General features: G+C 43.4%; 1 protein-coding gene across 1 annotated transcript in view; it reads left to right on the top strand.

Annotated features, from left to right (window-relative positions):
* Nucleotides 1-18,534, top strand: part of CLMN (calmin) — a 118,157-nt gene that overhangs the window by 78,284 nt on the left and 21,339 nt on the right. The window contains exons 2-4 of the mRNA XM_019552467.1: nucleotides 10,256-10,317; nucleotides 13,919-14,014; nucleotides 15,917-16,000. Coding sequence (XP_019408012.1) covers nucleotides 10,256-10,317; nucleotides 13,919-14,014; nucleotides 15,917-16,000 — 242 coding nt within the window. The remainder of the gene's footprint in view (nucleotides 1-10,255; nucleotides 10,318-13,918; nucleotides 14,015-15,916; nucleotides 16,001-18,534) is intronic.

The raw sequence follows: 18,534 nt of genomic DNA, 5'->3' as shown, positions 1-18,534 counted from the left end.
TCGAGGCGTTTTGTGACCTGGTCATAAAAAGAGACTAGATTGGTCAGGCACGATCTACCTGCCACGAATTGGCTGCCCGCAGTGGTTAATCAGCACACAAAAAAAGTAAGATGAGAGAGAGTGTCTGTTTCCTCTCTCTCTCTCTCTTTTCTTTTCTTTAGTGAGGAATCCTACAAGCCTATGAGGCCTGATTGGTCTCTTGCCCCATTCCCAGGGACTTCAGACTTGGGCAGGGTATGGCAATCATCCTACCTGCCTGCCGTCTTCCATATTCACTCCCCATCTGCCCTCCAGTTCCCTGCTCAGCCCTGGATATCAACCCAGCTGCTGATTCCTGCCAATCTGCCTCACCTGGCGAGGTGGTAAAGTGGATCTAGGGCAGGCAGAGAGGTCTTGCTGTAGCGTGGAGGTGTTATTTTGGTCGGACCTATGTTCGTGGCCAAGGGAACACCCCGGGGGAGTATTCTCCGGTTCTTCACACTTTCCCACTAGAAACCTTATGCTTAAAGGCACTGCACCGGGTGGAGACTGGGCCAAGAGGTAGAACCTGACCACTGCCGCTGTTGCCACTGTTCCTGCCACTGTTCCAGGGGGCTCTGGAACCATTCCCAGTGCCTCCCTTCTTCCCTTCCCTGCAGCTCTGGATCAGATGGGGATACTGGGCATGGTGGCAGCAATATGTGGGAGAGGGGAGAAATGAGAGGGGAAGTGCTGCTGAAGACAGAGAAGAAGGGAGGGGCCCTAGGACCGGGTTTGCGAAGGATTCCTAACTGATCTGGGGACTTGGAAATAGTCCCTGCTTCTGTTCCTGCAGTGTGGTCTGCCTGTCTCGGTGGGGAGAGAAGCTGGGAACAGGATTTGAACCATAGAATCCTAGCTGCATTCCAGAGCAGCCTCTCACTGTGCATGTTTTGGTGGGGGGTGAGGAGTAGTGCAGTTTGGGATACTTGGAAGACTGATTGGACACCAAGGACAGAATGCTGTGTGTCCCTATGACAGACAAGATTCTTTGGGTAAATCCGATAGGTTTTATTAGACCAACTAAAATAGTTAGAAAAATTCTTTGCAAACTTTTGGGTACAAACACCTTTCGTCAGGCTAAGAAAGTGTCTGCAGTTGGTGTGTGCTCTTCCTGGATGGAACAAAAGAGAAGCCAGAGGCCAGTATTCTAGTGAGTTGCATAGGGGGTGCACCCCCCCCCCCATCAGTGAGATTGGCCGCAGGGTGACCTCCCTTCCCTCAGTTGCTGACTGGTTGGTGGGGGGGGGGGGGGGCACATGCTCCCCCCCCGTGACTAAGGTGACACCAGTCACCTATGTATTTCACTTTGGGTCCAGTCCATTTTTTTTCCTGGACTGTATTTCCTGAGCTTTTTTGGTTCCATGTACTAGATGTAATGTCTTTAACATAATGAGCATGTACCTCCTATCTTTCAGCAAAATCCTGACACCGTCTAAGAAATAGTTACAAGGCAGGGAAGATGTGAGATTGTACTAGAGGTCCCTGTATAACTCAAATGCTGCTTTATGATATTTTTCATACTTTTTTTCCTTATATCTCTCTCATACCACAGATGATTCCTGCACCAAACCTGTGCGCTTGGGTATAGTATTTATTCCTAAATTTTCACTTGGGTGAATCTCCCAGTGAGATCAGGGGAAATTTTGCCACAGAAAGTAGCAGGAGAGAAGGCTTGGCTCCCTTAACAGCATTTACTGCTTCATGATTGTCAAAGTTTCTCATCTTGTTTTTGTAATTGCCTTTTATGACAAGGTCAGAGCTGAGCTTGAACCCTGAAACTCTTAAACATTAAACCAAAATCAGAATACTGTAGCTTTACTACCTTCTAACATTACATCCCTAAATTCAGCCCTCACAGCAGGGATTCTTTCTTTCCAGCATAATGCACAGGGTTTGTGTTCAGGCCAGCCATATGGTGTGTGTAATTATTATTTTATAATGTTCTTATTGCTCTCTAGCTGCTCAGTAAACCCAACGTAGTTTCAGTAAACTGTATACATCAGGACAGAAACCTTACACTTGACTGATTTTCTGCACCTTTATGCAATTGTAGGTGCGAAGAAAAAAGCTTCTATTTGATTTATGGAAACTGTATAAAGTTTATAGAGTCTCTACAATCCTCACAAATGGAGAAGGGAGGCTGCACCAAAACTGGGAGGTCCATGAAATGAGAGGAGAGAAACACTTAAAGGCACACAGCAGTAAATACCTATGTGGAATTTTTTCCCATTATTTCTATAGTACACCATATGAATGACATTAGCAGTAATAATCCCCGCCCCACAAATTTACTGTTACTCTCTAGCATTGGAAAACCACAAAGTAATCAATATCTTTATGCCTGGGTCACTGTACTTCCTTACAGTATCTCCAGGTCCAGACATTATTTTACAGAGAACAATGTTACAGATTTTCAGGTAGCTGCATGCAAAGGTGAGGCTAAAAAAAGACTTCAGATTTTTTGCAGGACAAAGCTGTTTATCCAAGAGGGGGGCAGGCCCATAGTCTTCATGTTAATTACATGTGAAACATCTGAATTAACATTTAGCCCCAGGATAATGGCAGCTAATTCAAGTTGCAATGACTGTCCTTCACCTGTTTTGATGGGGGTCAGAAGGCCAGGACAGTCAGCCCTGGGATCAACCATCGGTCTGTTTTTGGCCTGAGTGCACCAAAAACTTATTTAAGAATGGAAATCTCTGCTGAGCAAGCTGGGTCTATGTCCGAACACACTTGCAAGCATATGTGCAATATTAAGTTGCATGCATTTTAGGATTTATAGAACAAAAAAAGGTATGTGCCAAAGTGCATGTTGACTCTCTTCAAGTACTCCTTAAAAAAATCATCCTGCTCTACCTTCATTTACTCTAGGAGCAGCATAAACCAAACATCTTTTGAGGCTAGAAAACATTACCTTTCCTTCTCCCATCCTCAGCTTTTGTATGCTTCTGCATTATTTGGCTTTGGCTGGGACCTGGAGTAGAAATTCCAAAACACCATTAAGCTGTTTTCAGGAGATCTCCAACTCTAGAAACTCCAGACATGGTTGCTTATGTCAATTGACATCACATAACAAATGATGTAGCAGGTGCTTCCTCAGGCTGAAGAAGGGTATTTGTACTAGAAAGGTTGCAAAGAATAATTTTTCCACCTATTTCAGTTGGTCTAATAAAATATATCGAATTTACCCAAAGAACCTTGTTTGTGTATGTCAACTGAAATGAAAAACTCTAGAACTGATTTAGAGATGATACCTATTATTAGACCAACTAAGAAATTGCAAAAAAAAATATCTTTTTCTGCAAGCTTTCAGGCACACATGCCCTTCCTCAGGCCTAGGGAAAATTTAAGATGGTAAAAAGTCCCCATAGGTAGAAAATAAACTTCAGTTTTGCACAGAGGAAGCTGAAGGTGGAAGTCTATTCCTCTGGGCTGAGACACTTTTGAGACTCATCGTTCAGCTTATAGGGCAAAGCGCACACATTCTGTGAAGAGGACTTTGTATGATGATCATACATTGTAGCAACTCTGGCTGTCAGAGAGGGGAAGAAGACCTCTAAGGATGTAACATGGCCCATAGCATGCTGTATATTGAGATTTTTAGCATTGAAAGCCACTGTGTTTATACTGACCTTCTGCCACCCTAATGTTACTTAGTTTCATTTGCAGGAAGCTGTTTCAATCTGTTTACATACTTGCTCAAATATTTTAAAAGAAAAGACAAGAACAATAATTAATTTGGTATTTTTTTCTTTTCTAAAGTACTTAAAGGGCAGTGATTCAGCCCTGTATCATCAGATTTTACAGGAATAAGCTGATTTAAAAGGCCTGAATTGCTATCAGCAATAGATGTAATTCAAACTAGAAACTCTGTTTCTATACCTCAGAGTAAAGAAAATAGTTGTACATATAATTAGAGGTTGATGACCTTTGAATTAAAATGATCAAAAAGCACAATATTAAAATTTAATTTACAGAGGCGACTACTTAGCCTATAATTAAGATGACCAATAAAATGATTTAGACTTTTTACAGAACATGATTTCCCAGAAGGCAGTTTAGCTATTTTCTTGTGGCTGAAGAAGCCCAAAATGATTTAAAATATAACTGTAATATGCTTGTTGAATATATTTAAAATACAGCATACAACTAGCTAGTTTTTAATAGGGTTTTTTTAGTAAATTGTCAAGTTTCCAATATTCAAGTGAAAGTCAAGACTAGCTACATCCATGAATTGGCAATGCATTTTCTATAATCTCTTTCAGTTATATTGAATGTAGGTGTTACTTTTTACAAGAGAGGATAAACAGAAGTTGGGCAGAATTTTATGCTCTTCCTTTTAATGCCATATGGCACTGTATTGTTTATTTGATTTCTTTTATAGTAGACTAAATGTTTATGGGTTGGAGGGACCATATCTTGTCTACTATTTGTACCGCACCTAGTACACAGGGAGTTTGATCCTTTGTAGAGCTGCCCTGTGGGTGGTATCTCAATACAAAAAATACGATTCTCTGATGTAGGGAGCTAGGGTTTTGAGGCAAAACACTAGAGGTTAAGGTTTAAAAGAATAAAGTTATCATTCTGTGATGTGAATTGAGATGGAAAATTTCTTTGTAGTGCATATAAGTCAAGCTTTTCTAATGGGTTTAATATGCTGAACAATGCCATTTTCTCATTTCCTCCCTCATTCCTTTACTTGTCTGCTGTCTCACATTGTGGAACTGCTGGAGGCAGAACCATGTTTTGTTCTGCGTTCTCTACAGTGTCTAACACGGTGGGGTCTAGATCCATGGTGACTCTGGTAATAAGAATTTGGGGCCAGATTCTCAACTGGTGTTAAATTAGCTGAGCTGCACTAAAGTCAATAGAGCTACCTTGATTTATGCCAGCTGAAGATCAGGCCCTTTATCTTCATTACTGCTAAATTTAGCCAGTCAAATAGCTTTTATCCTTGTGGACATAGATTTAGTGCAGATCATTAATTTAGTTTTTAAATATTTAGCAGTTCATAAAATCTAAACTACTTAGTGCCCTAGTATTTATAAATGGAAAACACTTGTTAGATAATTAAGAACATCTCTCAGTGAGCACAGGATTAATATCCCAATAGAGGTTATAACTGATGATAAACTTAAACTACAGTACATTTTATCCAGAAGGCTGTCTCTAAAGCATCTTTAATGGCTTAGTGGGAGAAGGCTTTATTTTAATTCTTTCAAATTACCAAAACCAAAAATTTACGATTCACAGTAACTGCATATATTTTTAATTTTAAATCGATTTCACTCTTTTCTGAGGAAGCAAATGCTAGCCTTTCACTTTAATCAGTCATGAAAGAAAACCTAAAAATCAAGCAGACAAACAAGGGGCCTGTGATGTTGTTGATTTGGAATGAAGGGTTGAATTCAAAAGGGTATTAATATGCCAAAACTCCCATACAGAGCTCAGTGGTAGTTAAGGCCTCAATGCCTTTTGGAATCTGGCCTGAAGTCTGCATGGCCTACATGTCCTTCATGTGGCATCTAGACAGCCTGCACTTTCTGCACCTTCTTACATTTCTGTTTTACTTCTAATACAGGCAAAATATGAAAAATCATCCTAACCCTATAGGGTTGAAAGTCTGGATTGCATATACATGGCCACAGGCCTTCCAGGTTACAGCACTTCCATCCACAGCTACATTTGTCCCTACTCTGTATTTTCACAAATGATTTAAATGCTGCACTGGAGGTGCCTAAGCTTCTTTACCCTCCATTGTGATTCAGTTCTGCCACAAATGCCCAGAAGCGCAACATAAACCCCTCAAATTGTAGATTACCAAAAATGCATATGTACCTGCCTGATTTCTTGTCATCTAGCCAGGCCAAATAAAATAGGTTCTAGGCTTACCTCCCCATGAGAAGATCAGTACCTTGGTATCCCATGGCAGCACCCTAATTAGCAGGTCACAGGCCAGGCAAACCTGAGAGCAACTTTTTAGGCTGGGTCCCTGCGCAGCAAAGAGGGAAAGCATCCTGGAAACAGAAGGAAACCAATCAATGGGAGACTGGATCTGACTCAGGGAGATGGATGCTGTTCTGACAGAGGGAAGTGAGCCCTGGCTTCCATTGTTGTTGTGTATTTGCTTTAGTGACACTGGGAAGACCCCCACTGCTTTGCAAGTCCCTCCATGAGACTGGAATAGATGCCCAGCCTGCACTGCTTGGAAAATCTTTGAGTGGCAGTCTTCATTACAATATTTCTTAATGCAGGAGAGCCTTGTAGAAGACATGACCCAGAATTTCAGACAGGAAGAAGTGTGTGTCTATTTGGAGGGAGGAAAAGAGACTTTCAGGAACTAAGAAAACTCACACATGTGCAGTACCTCTCCAACCCCTCTGCCCTTACAAGATACTGACTCTCCTTGCTGTCAGACTCTCTTGAAATCATGTGTCTTCATGGCACTTCTTGCCACACACCCACTTTACACAGGAGGTTGGGATTGGAGATCCATTTGTTTTAAGATCATCCTGTGCACTGCAGGACAGACTCCTCTCTCCCTAGTGTTGCTGCAACTCTATAATATGCCAGTTAAAAGTGGAGCTTTTATAATAGCTCCAAGTCTGGATCTCTATCTGTAAGCAGCCTGTTTTGAGTGCATTACAGAAAGAGCTGTGTGGAAGATGGTAATCCATTGCACAAGATTTCAAGATCTGGTTTCATCCTTAAGTTCTGCCCCCCCACCCTCAAAAACACTCTAAAATTCCATACAAAGGAAAATTCGGCCGGGGAGGGAGCGCGTCCCTTGAAATATTTTCATTTGGGCAAGATTAAAATGCTTCATTTTAGGTTGGAAACTAGTATTTCATTAACACATCATGATGAAAGAAAACCAAAAGGCTCATTATCAGGAAAGGAAAGATCAGGATTCTTCATGGTAGGGGTTGCCAAAATCTGGAATGGGCTTCCAAGGGAGCTGGTGCTCTACCCTACCTTGGGGCTCTTCAAGAGGAGGTTGGATGGGCATCTGGCTGGGGTCATCTGACCCCAGCGCTCTTTCCTGCCGAGGGCAGGGGGTCGGACTCAATGATCTGTTGAGGTCCCTTCTGCCCCTAGCATCTATGAATCTGTGAATCTATGAATTGGACCAGACCTTGCCCCCTATTGCTAAAATGCAGTCTAGAATAGTGTCATGATATAAAAGCAGTGTGACTCCTAATGAAGTCAGTTTGCATGATGGCATTGAAGAATCATTGCATGAGCAACCTTTGGAATAGTATTCCCTCCTTTCTGGCATGGGGAAGGGCCATCCTCCCTGGGCCAAAGAGTCCAGCTCCCTTTTGGCCCTGTGACTCTTTCCTTATTGGCCACCAATGCACCAGCTTCAAGAGAAGGAAATAGTTCACAGCCATATCTGCCCCATAGGTTGGGGGTTAGGGTACTCATTGATTCATAGACGTAGGGTCAGAAGGGACCTAAGTAGATCTTCAAGTCCAACCCCCTGCCCTGGGCAGGAGAGAATACTGGGCTCATTTGACCCCAACTAGGTGATTATCTGGCCTCCTCTTAAAGACCCCCAAGGTAGGAGCCAGCACCACTTCCCTTGGAAGTTGGTTCCAGATCCTAGCTGCCCTGACTGTGAAATAGTGTCTTGTAATGTCCATCCTGAACCTATTCTCAAACAACTTATGGCTGTTATTTCTTGTTACTTTGGGAGGTGCACAGGGGAACAGGGTCTCTCCCATTCTCCTCTGGTCCCCCCTGATAAGTTTATAGATGGCCACTAGATCCCCTCTCAGCCTTCTCTTGTGAAGGTTGAACAGGTTCAGGTCCCGTAGCCTCTCCTCATAGGGTCTTCCCTGCTGTCCACGGATCATGTGAGTGGCCCTCCTCTGGACCCTCTCCATCCTGGTCACATCTCTCCTAAAGTGTGGCGCCCAGAACTGGACGCAATACTCCAACTGTGGCCTGACCAGTGTTGCATAGAAGGGGAGGATCACCTCCTTGGCCTTGCTCATGATGCATCTGTGGATGTATGACAAGGTGTGGTTAGCCTTACTGACCGCATTGTCACACTGGCAGCCCACGTTCATTTTAGATTTGATAATGACTCCAAGATCCTTTTCTGCCTCTGCACTGATGAGAAGGGAGTTCCCCAGCCTATAGGTGTGGTGCTGGTTCTTATTGCCCAAGTGCAGCACCCTGCACTTGTCAGTACTGAATCCCATCCTATTCTCATTTGCCCACCCTGTAACCTGTCCAGGTCCAGCTGTATCCTGTCCCTCCTTTCTAGCGTGCCTACCTGACCCCAAATCTTGGTGTCGTCAGCGAATTTGAACATGGTGCTTTTCACCCCCTTGTCCAAGTCACTAATAAAGAGATTAAACAGTGCAGGCCCAAGGACCAAGTCCTGGGGGACCCCACTGCCTACATCCCTCCAGGCCAAATATGACCCATCCACCACCATGGGGTGTGGCCCCTTAGCCAATTTGCAACCCATCTGACTGTGCAGGCATCAATACCACAGTTGCCTAGCTTTTTAATGAGAATGGGGTAGGAGACAGTGTCAAAGGCCCTCCTGAAGTGCAGAAAGGCTACATCCACCGTGACACCTGCATCCAAGGATTTTGTGACCTGGTCGTAGAAGGCAACCAGGTTGGTCTGACAGGACCTAATGAACCCGTGCTGGATGCCCCTGAGCATCATTCCCCCTGCTGGTCCTTCCCAGATGTGTTCCTGGATAATCTTTTCAAAGAGCTTCCTCAGGATCGAAGTAAGACTAACAGGTCTATAGTTGCCCAGGTCCTCCCTTTTTTGAAAATGGGGACCACACTGACCTTCTTCCAGTTGTCTGGCACCTAGCCAGAGCACCACAAGTGCTCATAAAGCCATGTCAGGGGTCCCTCGATAACCCCTACCAATTCCCTCAGCACCCTAGGGTGGAGAGCATCTGGACCTGCTGAGTTGAACATGTCCAGTCCCTCCAGAAGTTCCCTAACTCAGTCCTCCCTGACCTTGCTCTACTAGAGCATATGGATTCAAGTATCCCAGAGCCTGAGAGGGGCATAGAACTCAGGTCACTTATGTTGTGGGCAGGTGCTCTAACCATTAGGGTATTTACAGAAGAACCTTATGCTGTCTGTATCTAGCTGCCAAGACAAAAGGCCTTATTATACCTGTCCCTTATGGCAGAGGGAGGGAGGATTCCTAACAGACAGACGCATGTTAGCACAAATGTAAACTCCCCATTAGAGTAAATGAAGTTCTAAGTGCTTCCTGTGTAACTGAGGTGTCTAAGTGCTGCCCAATGAAGTGAATAGGAGAGTGGTATGACCCTGCTGGGTGAAGTATCATTTGTCTCCAGTGTATTTGCACCCTTTGAAAGGATAGGAAACTATACATCTACGTGGCTGAAATAAGATGCCTCCCTGACTCTCATCATCTACATCATAACAGGAATTTAACATTTAGGGCTGGGTCTTATCGATCAGATACCTCAGTTGACTTAAGTGCCTAAGTTCAGTCTTGTTCCATCCCACTTGAGTCCCTGAAAAAACTGCTAGCGCCAAAGGAAAGAGAATCATCTTCATTCTCAGTGCCCTTTTGTGACTACATTTTAAGGCTAAAACATCATGCATTACAACAGTAAATGCATGAATGGATTTTCAGGGACTAGAGCAGAGTGGAATAGAAGCATATCTAAGTGCCTAAGTCCACTTGGGTGTCTAATAGGTGGAATAGACTCTGGCCCTAAATGTCTAATAGGTAAGGCAGGATTTAGCCCTCAGTGCTCTTCATTAATAGACCTAATTTTATTATCATTCCATGTTTATTTATTAATGGGAGAAAATGTGTGAAGAAATTTTGCACTTTTTTTTTTCAAATTATGCTTGCACATAAATACCTTAGAGTGCACTTCACTCTAATTTGCAGGCATTTGCAGTTCTTGACCCTGCAGATTGACCTAAGTAGGCAGAACTGCATTTTCCAACTTCAGGGCACCTCTGTGTGTATGCAAGTTTGTCTTCATTATTACTTTGAAGGTTCTGTGTCCAAGTGGTTTTTTAACTTCATTAAAAAATCAAGGTGCAAGTATTTTGTCCAGGCCACAGTTTGAATTACAAGTCAAACCCAGGACTACTGACTCAGAATCTTGTGCCTTATTTACTGGGCTCTCTTATGGATTTGATTATTAAACTCCTATGAACTTTCTCGCCTCTGAAAATTAAAGCTCCTGTTTTCTTATTTTTAGTGGAAAGGGAAAATGTGCAGAAGAGGACCTTCACCAGGTGGATAAATCTACATTTGGGAAAGGTAAGACAGACAACAAATAGGCTATCCGCTTGTAAAAATATTTTTTTCACACACTTGCCCCAAATACCACTGTACTAACACATGTATACGCACCCCTCTACTGAAAATGTAGTTCCATGTACATGTCTTGATTGCATATATCATCTGGTATTGTTTATCTGTAAGTGGAAAGAGTTCTAGGACACAGCATACATGCTCAGGCCTCTATTTTATATGTATCTTTACCCTACATTCCTTTTGCAACAAAGAGAGATGCTGGATTAATTCCTCATATAGTATTAGGCTGGTCATAAACAAATGCAGAATTACATTGCTCTAGAACCAGAAACTCGTCCAAGCCAAAGTTACATCTCCATGCTGTGAAAGGAAGATGAAAACTGGCTAGCTACTGAGATGGAAGAACAGCACAATAAGAAATGTGTTTAAATAGCATCAGATTATTCAAAAGTTCAGAATTATTCTGATTTTTAAAGGAATTTATAGGAAAGTTGAAATGTTTATTTGAGGAGAAGGGTGTATTTCGGTGTGGGCAAAAGGAGCTGTACTGTTGCTTTGATTTCTTGATTGGCTAACCTAACCTGTTATCTGTTTATGGTTATTTAATGGCAGCAGAGAGTTGCCACATATGCAAGTATGTGACTCGGAGATCTTTCTATGAGTGGCTTTTTTCCCTTTAAATCTAAAGAATATAGATTCTGGAGGTGAGGAGTTTTGCTCTATTCATCCTGGAGCTGGACAGCTAGGAGCAGTGGGGATGGGAAGCAGGGGTTGGAAGGGGGCCAGAGAAAAGCAACAGTAGTACAGGAGCTGCTTCCAGCTGCCCAGCCCTGGTGCAGCTCTTTGCTGTCTCGTCCCCATGCGGACGTGAGCAAAGCCTCCTCTCTAGACACTGCTGAAGCCCTCAGCCAGTAACGCACCACGAAAGTCCTGTGGCTCCATTAGCCAGATCTGGTCCATGGCCTGCATGTTGCTGACCCCTGAGTTAAATTATAAACCTCTTCGTTCAACCCAAAGTAGCACCCCGGCCTGAGCTTGAAAACTGTGAACTGCCAAGCATGAGGTCAACCCTTGCATCACTCACTTCCTAGCTTACCCCCTTTTTGCAGTGTGTTTTGGAACTTACACTAGTGTGCAGGCCTGGAGCACAGGAAATCTATCAGTAGCTATTTCATAATTCTCTGTTCCTGACTTCCAGCCCTTTGCACTTCCTCTTTTTACTGCCCATAACAAGAGAAGGAAAGGATGCATAGACTGACTCCTAGAAGGCCTCTGCATTGCAAATAAGAAGCTCATGGACCCTGTTGATACAGACTAAAAGGTGGTGCGGGTAGGGAAGGGCAGCTCACATGGTTTGGGCTAGTTGAGAGCAAACTCAAGCCTGACTTTAAATATCAGTGTAGACACGCTTGGAATTCCCTCGATTTCCTGTTTGTGGGTAGGAAGGATGGGACCTTACAAATGAGACAGTCACTCCTATATTTAGATATTTATAACACCATGGTCTTTTACATAAGTAGGAATGTCTCATTCTCCCGTGTCTCTGCTGCTATACTATGCTTTGGATCTGATGCTGCAAATCCAACTCACAATGGTTGTACTCACAGTGTACTACTCATGAGTAGCTTGAAGTTGAGTGATACTGCTCACATAAGTAAGAGGTGCACAGTCTAAAAATGTCCCAGAGGAGAACATATTATTACTGAAGTGGCAACAAAGAGCTTAATACAGTTCAAGACTCAGAGCTAAAGTATTCCCTGAGAATTCAAACTGAAGGCCCCATTCTGTCCTGAACAGTTTATGCTATGTGACATTGTTTTTATCTAGCCACCACAATACCCAAGAAAGGTGACTGCATTTCACTGGTGTTGTAGGTATGTGATCTGTAAAATGATTTTAGAAGAAAGGCACTAAGTACAATGTAATTGCTGAAGCCCACTGTCCTGCAGTGTCTGTTACTGGAGGAAAGAAGGGACCTTCTTAATTTTTTCATTGAAATTCAGAATAAGGTTAGCAGTAATGTTTTGACTGCAAGATCTTTGGGAACAATCCACTGTACAAAGTGAGAGTGTGTAATTCCTTTGTGACTCAGACCTGAGCATTTGAAACTAACTGCAATTTGAAATCTGTCAGAAATGCTTGCTGAGCATCTGGCTTCTGAAAAAGTTCTTTAATTTACAAAAGGAATTAGATCATGAAAAGGGCTGCAGGGTGCTGTTAATTCTGCCATACCAAGCACATGAAGTCTTAGGAACATTAGGAGCACATACAGTGTTTTCTCTGGATTACTGCCACATCGCAAAATGCTCTTTTAACTGAAGGCAATGTCTGCTGCTGCCCCTGTTTGCTGGAATTGTCAAAGTTAAATGTATTGATCTGGATAATGAGAACAGTGCTAAATTACTTCATAGTCATAGGAAGACTTCTTGATATTGGGGAATACATGCTGAAGGACTGGTCTGTTGTTGCTTTCTGTCAGCTCCTCCTCTATCTTTAAAGAACGAAAAGAAGAACCTCTTCAAGGGCCTTCTGAGATTTAGTAGGTTCTCATTTTCCAAAATGCCAAATATCGTCATGCGCCTGAAATGAACCTGGTTACTTGCAACCTCCATGAGCTGTAGCAGCAGTGCTCTGAGTGCTCAACAGCTGACAAGTTTGAGTGCTTTTAATGTTGGAAGTTCTAAAAGAAAATAAATAAAAGATTTTATAATAAAAAGAAATACAATGTTTACTCTTTGATTGAAAGTGTGTCGTGGCTCTTCAACTAATATTTTTCTCTCTGGGCAACATGGACTATGGTTCTTGGCTGGATGAAAGACTAATCACAAGACTATCCTATTCCAAATTGCCCAAAGCTGTGCTTAATCATATGGGATTGTGCAGACCAACCAAAGAAGTAAAGGGGTGCTCTTTAGGGACAGATAACCCAAGCAGAGGGTAATTTCTGCAGATGGGACTGACTCCTGAGGGCTGAACTGAGTTGGCTGTGTGCCTCACAGTGAACACATCATCAGACACCTACGTGGATGAAGGAGATGGCTCCCTTTGGAGAGGTTTGCAGAAAAAGGAGAATTGCAATCTATGAAATTGGCATGTCATTTAAAGCATATTAAAAATACTTGGAAATAGAATAGCACCAAGGGACGCTTTACAAAGTAAACCACACTATACTGTCACTGGCCTAGATGTGGTCCTACCTCTGCATGACACAAGAGCAACACCAGTGAGCTTAAGCTGGTGTAAGTGAGAGAGAATACTGCTCCCTTCACTGCCCACACTATCTTTACTTGTTTAGGGCCAAATTTAGAAGTCTATATTTGTGGCTGTGCTCTCATGTAAATCTGGAATAACTCCTTTGACTTCACTGTATTTGTTTAAATGAGACCAGAATTTCAGTTTTAGCTCTGTCCATACTCAGGAAAAGCTTTTGCTTTTGCTAATAATCTTGAAGTTGAGAGAAGTTGCCCTTTCTTACAATTCATTCATAAATTCTCTGTTTTGTAACACTTCACTCATCTCCTTCAAAAACAGTTGTGATTTACCAAATGCTGCTGTTAAAAAGTAACTAAGCCCTGTACAGTCAATATTTTTCTTTTCCTCACAGCGCAATCCTCCTCTGAAAGTGAGAGACCTGTTTGTTGATATTCAGGATGGGAAAATCTTGATGGCTTTATTGGAGGTCCTGTCAGGCCAAAAACTGGTATGCATGCAATGGAGAAATACTTCTGTATGGTATGGTATCCTCTCTGTGTTTCTTTGAATGTATGTGTGAACACAGATATATCTGCATATAAAGAGCCAGATGCTCTCTTTCACAGTACTGTGAAGATAATGGCTTCTTCCCCAAACCAGCTGTGGTTCGTTCACACTGTAATTTGGCCTTCTATGCCGTGTAGCTGCCATGTGGTTAGGGCCCTAAACTAATGAGGGATCAGAATAAGCTTCTATACCTCACAGGGTTCACTCAGACTTGAATTTGTTAATGTTTATAATGTGTGTTGAGATTTCCAAATGAAGGATACTGTAGAAGGGGCAATGTGCTATTCTTGGAAGAGCTGTCATTTTAGGCTACGTACAGACATTACACCTGTAAAGTCCCTTCCAGCCCCTAACACCTATGGAACTATTGTGCTTTAAGTGCACTGAACAGACATTTATGGCTCTTAGAGCACTTTAAAAATGGTGGATTGCACTCTAAGTTAACCCTCGATGGATGAGGTCTGTGCTGTATCCCATTTAAGATTAATGTAGAGCATAATCGCTGCCATCCCAGGTGGTAGGCTGCACTCTAGCCTCTGGCAGAGCTTGTTTGCTCTGCCCATGAGCCAGGCTGACCCTGCCTTCTCCGCTATCACTGACTGGGGTCAGTGGCACCCTTTGAGCCCAGCCCCACCACCTCCCTGCATGCAGCCCAGTCAGGGAGGCCACAGGGATGCAGAATCCAGGCCCCTTTCCGCCCCAGGTCCCCCAGGCTGGCCGGGAGGGCTGCCAACCATGGAGGGCCACAGGGGAAGGAGTCTGTGGTCTCTTTCCCCACAGCAGCCCCAGCCTTGTGGCATGCTGCTGCCTGGCCAGGGCTGCTGCAGGGACACAGGGCCCAGACCCTGTTCCACTGCAGCCCCCCGGCCATGCAGTGGTGCATTGCAGAGCCAGGGCTGGGCTGGAGAGCTGTCTGGCAGGGGCAGGGGGAAGAGGTTTGGGGTCTCTCCCCTTTCCAGCTGTTGCTGACAGTTGCCAGGGGGCCAGTTTGAGTTTTATAATCAAGTGATGAAATTTCCATCTGATTTGGGTTCAAAATCTCTATATACTACAGCTTTTTTGTCCCACCATATGTTTGTGTTCATGCTTACCATTCTACTTAGAGAACTGTATCAGTGTGGTTTGGGGAACTCTGGGCAGGTCCCTCCTGCCACCACAGCAAGAGATAGATACCTTTAGGACATGTACACAGGATGGGATGAACAGCCTGTGGTGCAATGCATCTTGGGATGTCCTATTTCAGAAATATCTGGGAGGAAAGAGGAATGGCCAAACTGGTTATACCTGAAATTGTAAGGCTTTTTCCCAGGAAAAGAATCCATTAGACTTGCAAGGCCAGCACCATGTGGCAGGTTAGGTCTATGGCAAAATGATTGAGGTAGCAAATTGGCAGACATATTTTGTCCTTCTTACTACTTGATTCTGACACTTTGCAAACCATTGTAAAGAAAGTCAACAGTCCATCCAAACTTAAGTGGCCCATTAGGTTAACAGAATGAAGCACATCAGTTTCTATGGCCAACTGCAAACAAAGGAGTGATGTGGCTCATAGCACATCCAGCTGCCTTTAACTGCTGATTTACACTGACCTTGACTGGAGGTGGATTTTGGCGTGAGTCTGGGGTGATATTTGCTCTCACGCCCTCTGTCTATAATGCATGCTGTAGTTGCTTATCACCATACCCCCTGCTGAAAAAATGTACTGGAAAATATATATATATATGTATTTACCCATTATATTTGGTCTCTGTTTTTCTTAGCTATAGCTATACAAAGTGTATTAAAAACTATTCATCAGCAGCCTGCATTTTAAATCAATATTTTTTTTGGCTTTGTCTTCTAGATGCATGAATACAAATCCTCCACCCATCGTATTTTTCGGTTGAATAATATAGCCAAATCACTTAAGTTTCTGGAGGACAGTAATGTAAGTAGTTTCAACACTCGGTCTCAATTTTTTACTCTTAGTATCTGTCATAAATAAGTGTAGCTTTCTGCACAGCACGTTCATAACAGGAATGCACAACCTGAAAGGAGCTGTGTCTTGGTTTAACTGCAAGTCTGAAATTCCACATTAAAATTCAGGAGAATACCTACAGAGGCTAAAAACCAAGGATTACACATTCATTTTACTTTATAAAAGTTCAACAGGATTAAAGGATCAGGAGACCAATATTAAAAGAAAATAACATGAAATGCAAGTAATCTTTAGTGAATTGGTTCTCAGTGGTCTGCTTTCAGTTACTTTTAAAGTAGATGACTTTTTCTTTTTCCTTTTGATTAAAAGTACTTTCAGGATCACATGGTATGCATTTATCTGCTAAATTGCAGCAGCAGCTGATCATTAGTCCAAGGCAGGAGAAAATTAAACCTGGAAAAATTAGGGAGGAAACGGATAACTTGCAATCAAAATCTTATATAAGGACTCAGCTTTCCTCTCATGCTAGTTATATACTTGTGCAGCATTGTTGATTTACGTGGAACTAACAATGACTTACACAATTTTAAGTGAGATTAAAAATTCAGTTCAATATTTTAAATCTTATTGACCTTTTCCAGGATTTTTTTTCTGGAGTTTTGGTTTTATATTACTTGGATTTTGAAAAGCTTCTCTGCAGCTCATAAGCACCAACACAGCAGAAGAAAGCAGGAAGCAGTGGTACAATTCCCAGGCAACCACCCTATCTGCCAGACTCCTTTACACAGCATTTTTTTTCAATAGGTAAATTAAAATTGTAAAAATAATAAGGATTTATACTTTCTCACATCAAAAGGTGGCAGTGCTCTTCTTTTTATACAAGTGCTCGGCTAAGGCACTTGGCCCACCCTTATGCTCCACCAGTAGTTACAGCTACTGACTTTGATCTGCAGCCTGTTGCTACTCAGAGTCCTGCCCAGGACCAAATTAACTCTTTAGTGGGCCCTAAGCTAATGAATTCATGAGCCCCTGTCTCATCCTACCTACAGAAGGCAAAAAAAAATTGCCAAACTAATATGCGATTATTTAAAATGTTTTAAAGTGATAATGTCACAATGAATATCATAATGTTAAAGGAAGAAAGCCTTGACAATCACCATGTATGCAAGAACAGAAGCCTACATGATGGGGTTCTTAAAACAAATAGTTTGTTAAACAGTAAATTCAACTCCTTAACTCTCCTGTGTTGACCTGCAGTGCACTGACCATGGATTGTGACTAGGTTAAGAAACACTTGTCTTTAGTTCTTATAAAGGGAAATCCTGCTAGTTTTAGTGGGGTATGATGTCCATGAGAATTCTGTCTGAATAAGGATCTTGGGATTTGCAGACTATTTTTGTATCCCTGAATGAAGATGGATCTGGGCTTCAGGTTGGTGTTTAAGCTGGGGGAAAATGCAGCAGTTGTAGTATGCTCCTTTGCTAATGAACCCTGGACATTTCATCTGTAGGCTTAATCTTTACGGGTGCAGAAAGTGATGGTATCATCTTCCCACAGCTCTGCAAGAAATACTGTAAGACACTTCTGACGACACGAATATACTTAGTCTACTCCTTGTTCTCTGAAACAACTCTGCATAGAGGAAGTGAGGGGAAATCCAGTGAGGGAGCCCACAGTTGCTCCTGCAGGCACAATGCTACAGTGGGGGTCCAGACTGGGATAAGAAGCAGGAACACAGGCATATCTCCTATACTCTCCAAGTAAATCTCCTAAGACTTGTTGGCTGGGATTTCGATGCCGGGGAAGTGAACAAATGTTCATCTCATTTCCTAATATTGTTTGTGGGGGAGGACGAAAGGTTATAATCAGGGATCTGGGTTTTCTGTTTCTCACAGAAAAATGGGAAAAAATGCGTATTTCCCTTTTTACCCAAGAAAAATGCAGATTTTTCATTTTAACAGAGAAACACACGGATTCTGCACTTTTGCAAAGAGCTCTCTGCAGGCTGCAAGGGGCTGGGGGGAGCAGGAGGAGGGCAGTCAGGCAGGGGGCACCATATGCAAGCAGGTGTAGCAGCACAGAATTGTACCCCCCACTGCTGTCAGGCAGACAGGGTGCCTCACCATGGTGGCGTGGGGCATGCAGCAGCAAGTAGCTTCCCTGCCCAACCCCTCTGCCCTGCCATGCCGGGTCCTGCCTGCTGGGCTGCAGAGGCCCCAGGGGAGGGCAGAAGGATGGGAAGCCTGCAGTGGGCAGCCCTCACCCGCCCCCACCCCCTGCACACATCTGAAGGACATGTTCCCCTCCAGCCCCCTGGGAATGTGCACAGTGGTGGGGAGCCACCCACTCTGCCCAAGCCCCCAGTGGCCAGCTCCCCTACTTGCCTCCATGGGCTCCGCTTGGGGTGTGCTACCTGTGGGGAAGGGGAGATGGGCTCTGCTCTGCTACAGCAGCCACTGCCTTCTGTGGGTGGCAGCTGAGGCTCAGGCGCTAGTGCGGGGGGCAGAGGGCTGCAGACCCAAGTCCCCGGCCCTGTAGCCCTG

This window comes from Crocodylus porosus, unplaced genomic scaffold (assembly GCF_001723895.1).
Source record: "Crocodylus porosus isolate Cpor-Errol unplaced genomic scaffold, CroPor_comp1, whole genome shotgun sequence".
In the NCBI taxonomy this organism is placed as follows: domain Eukaryota; kingdom Metazoa; phylum Chordata; order Crocodylia; family Crocodylidae; genus Crocodylus; species Crocodylus porosus.
This window is presented reverse-complemented; position numbering and strand designations above follow the sequence as displayed.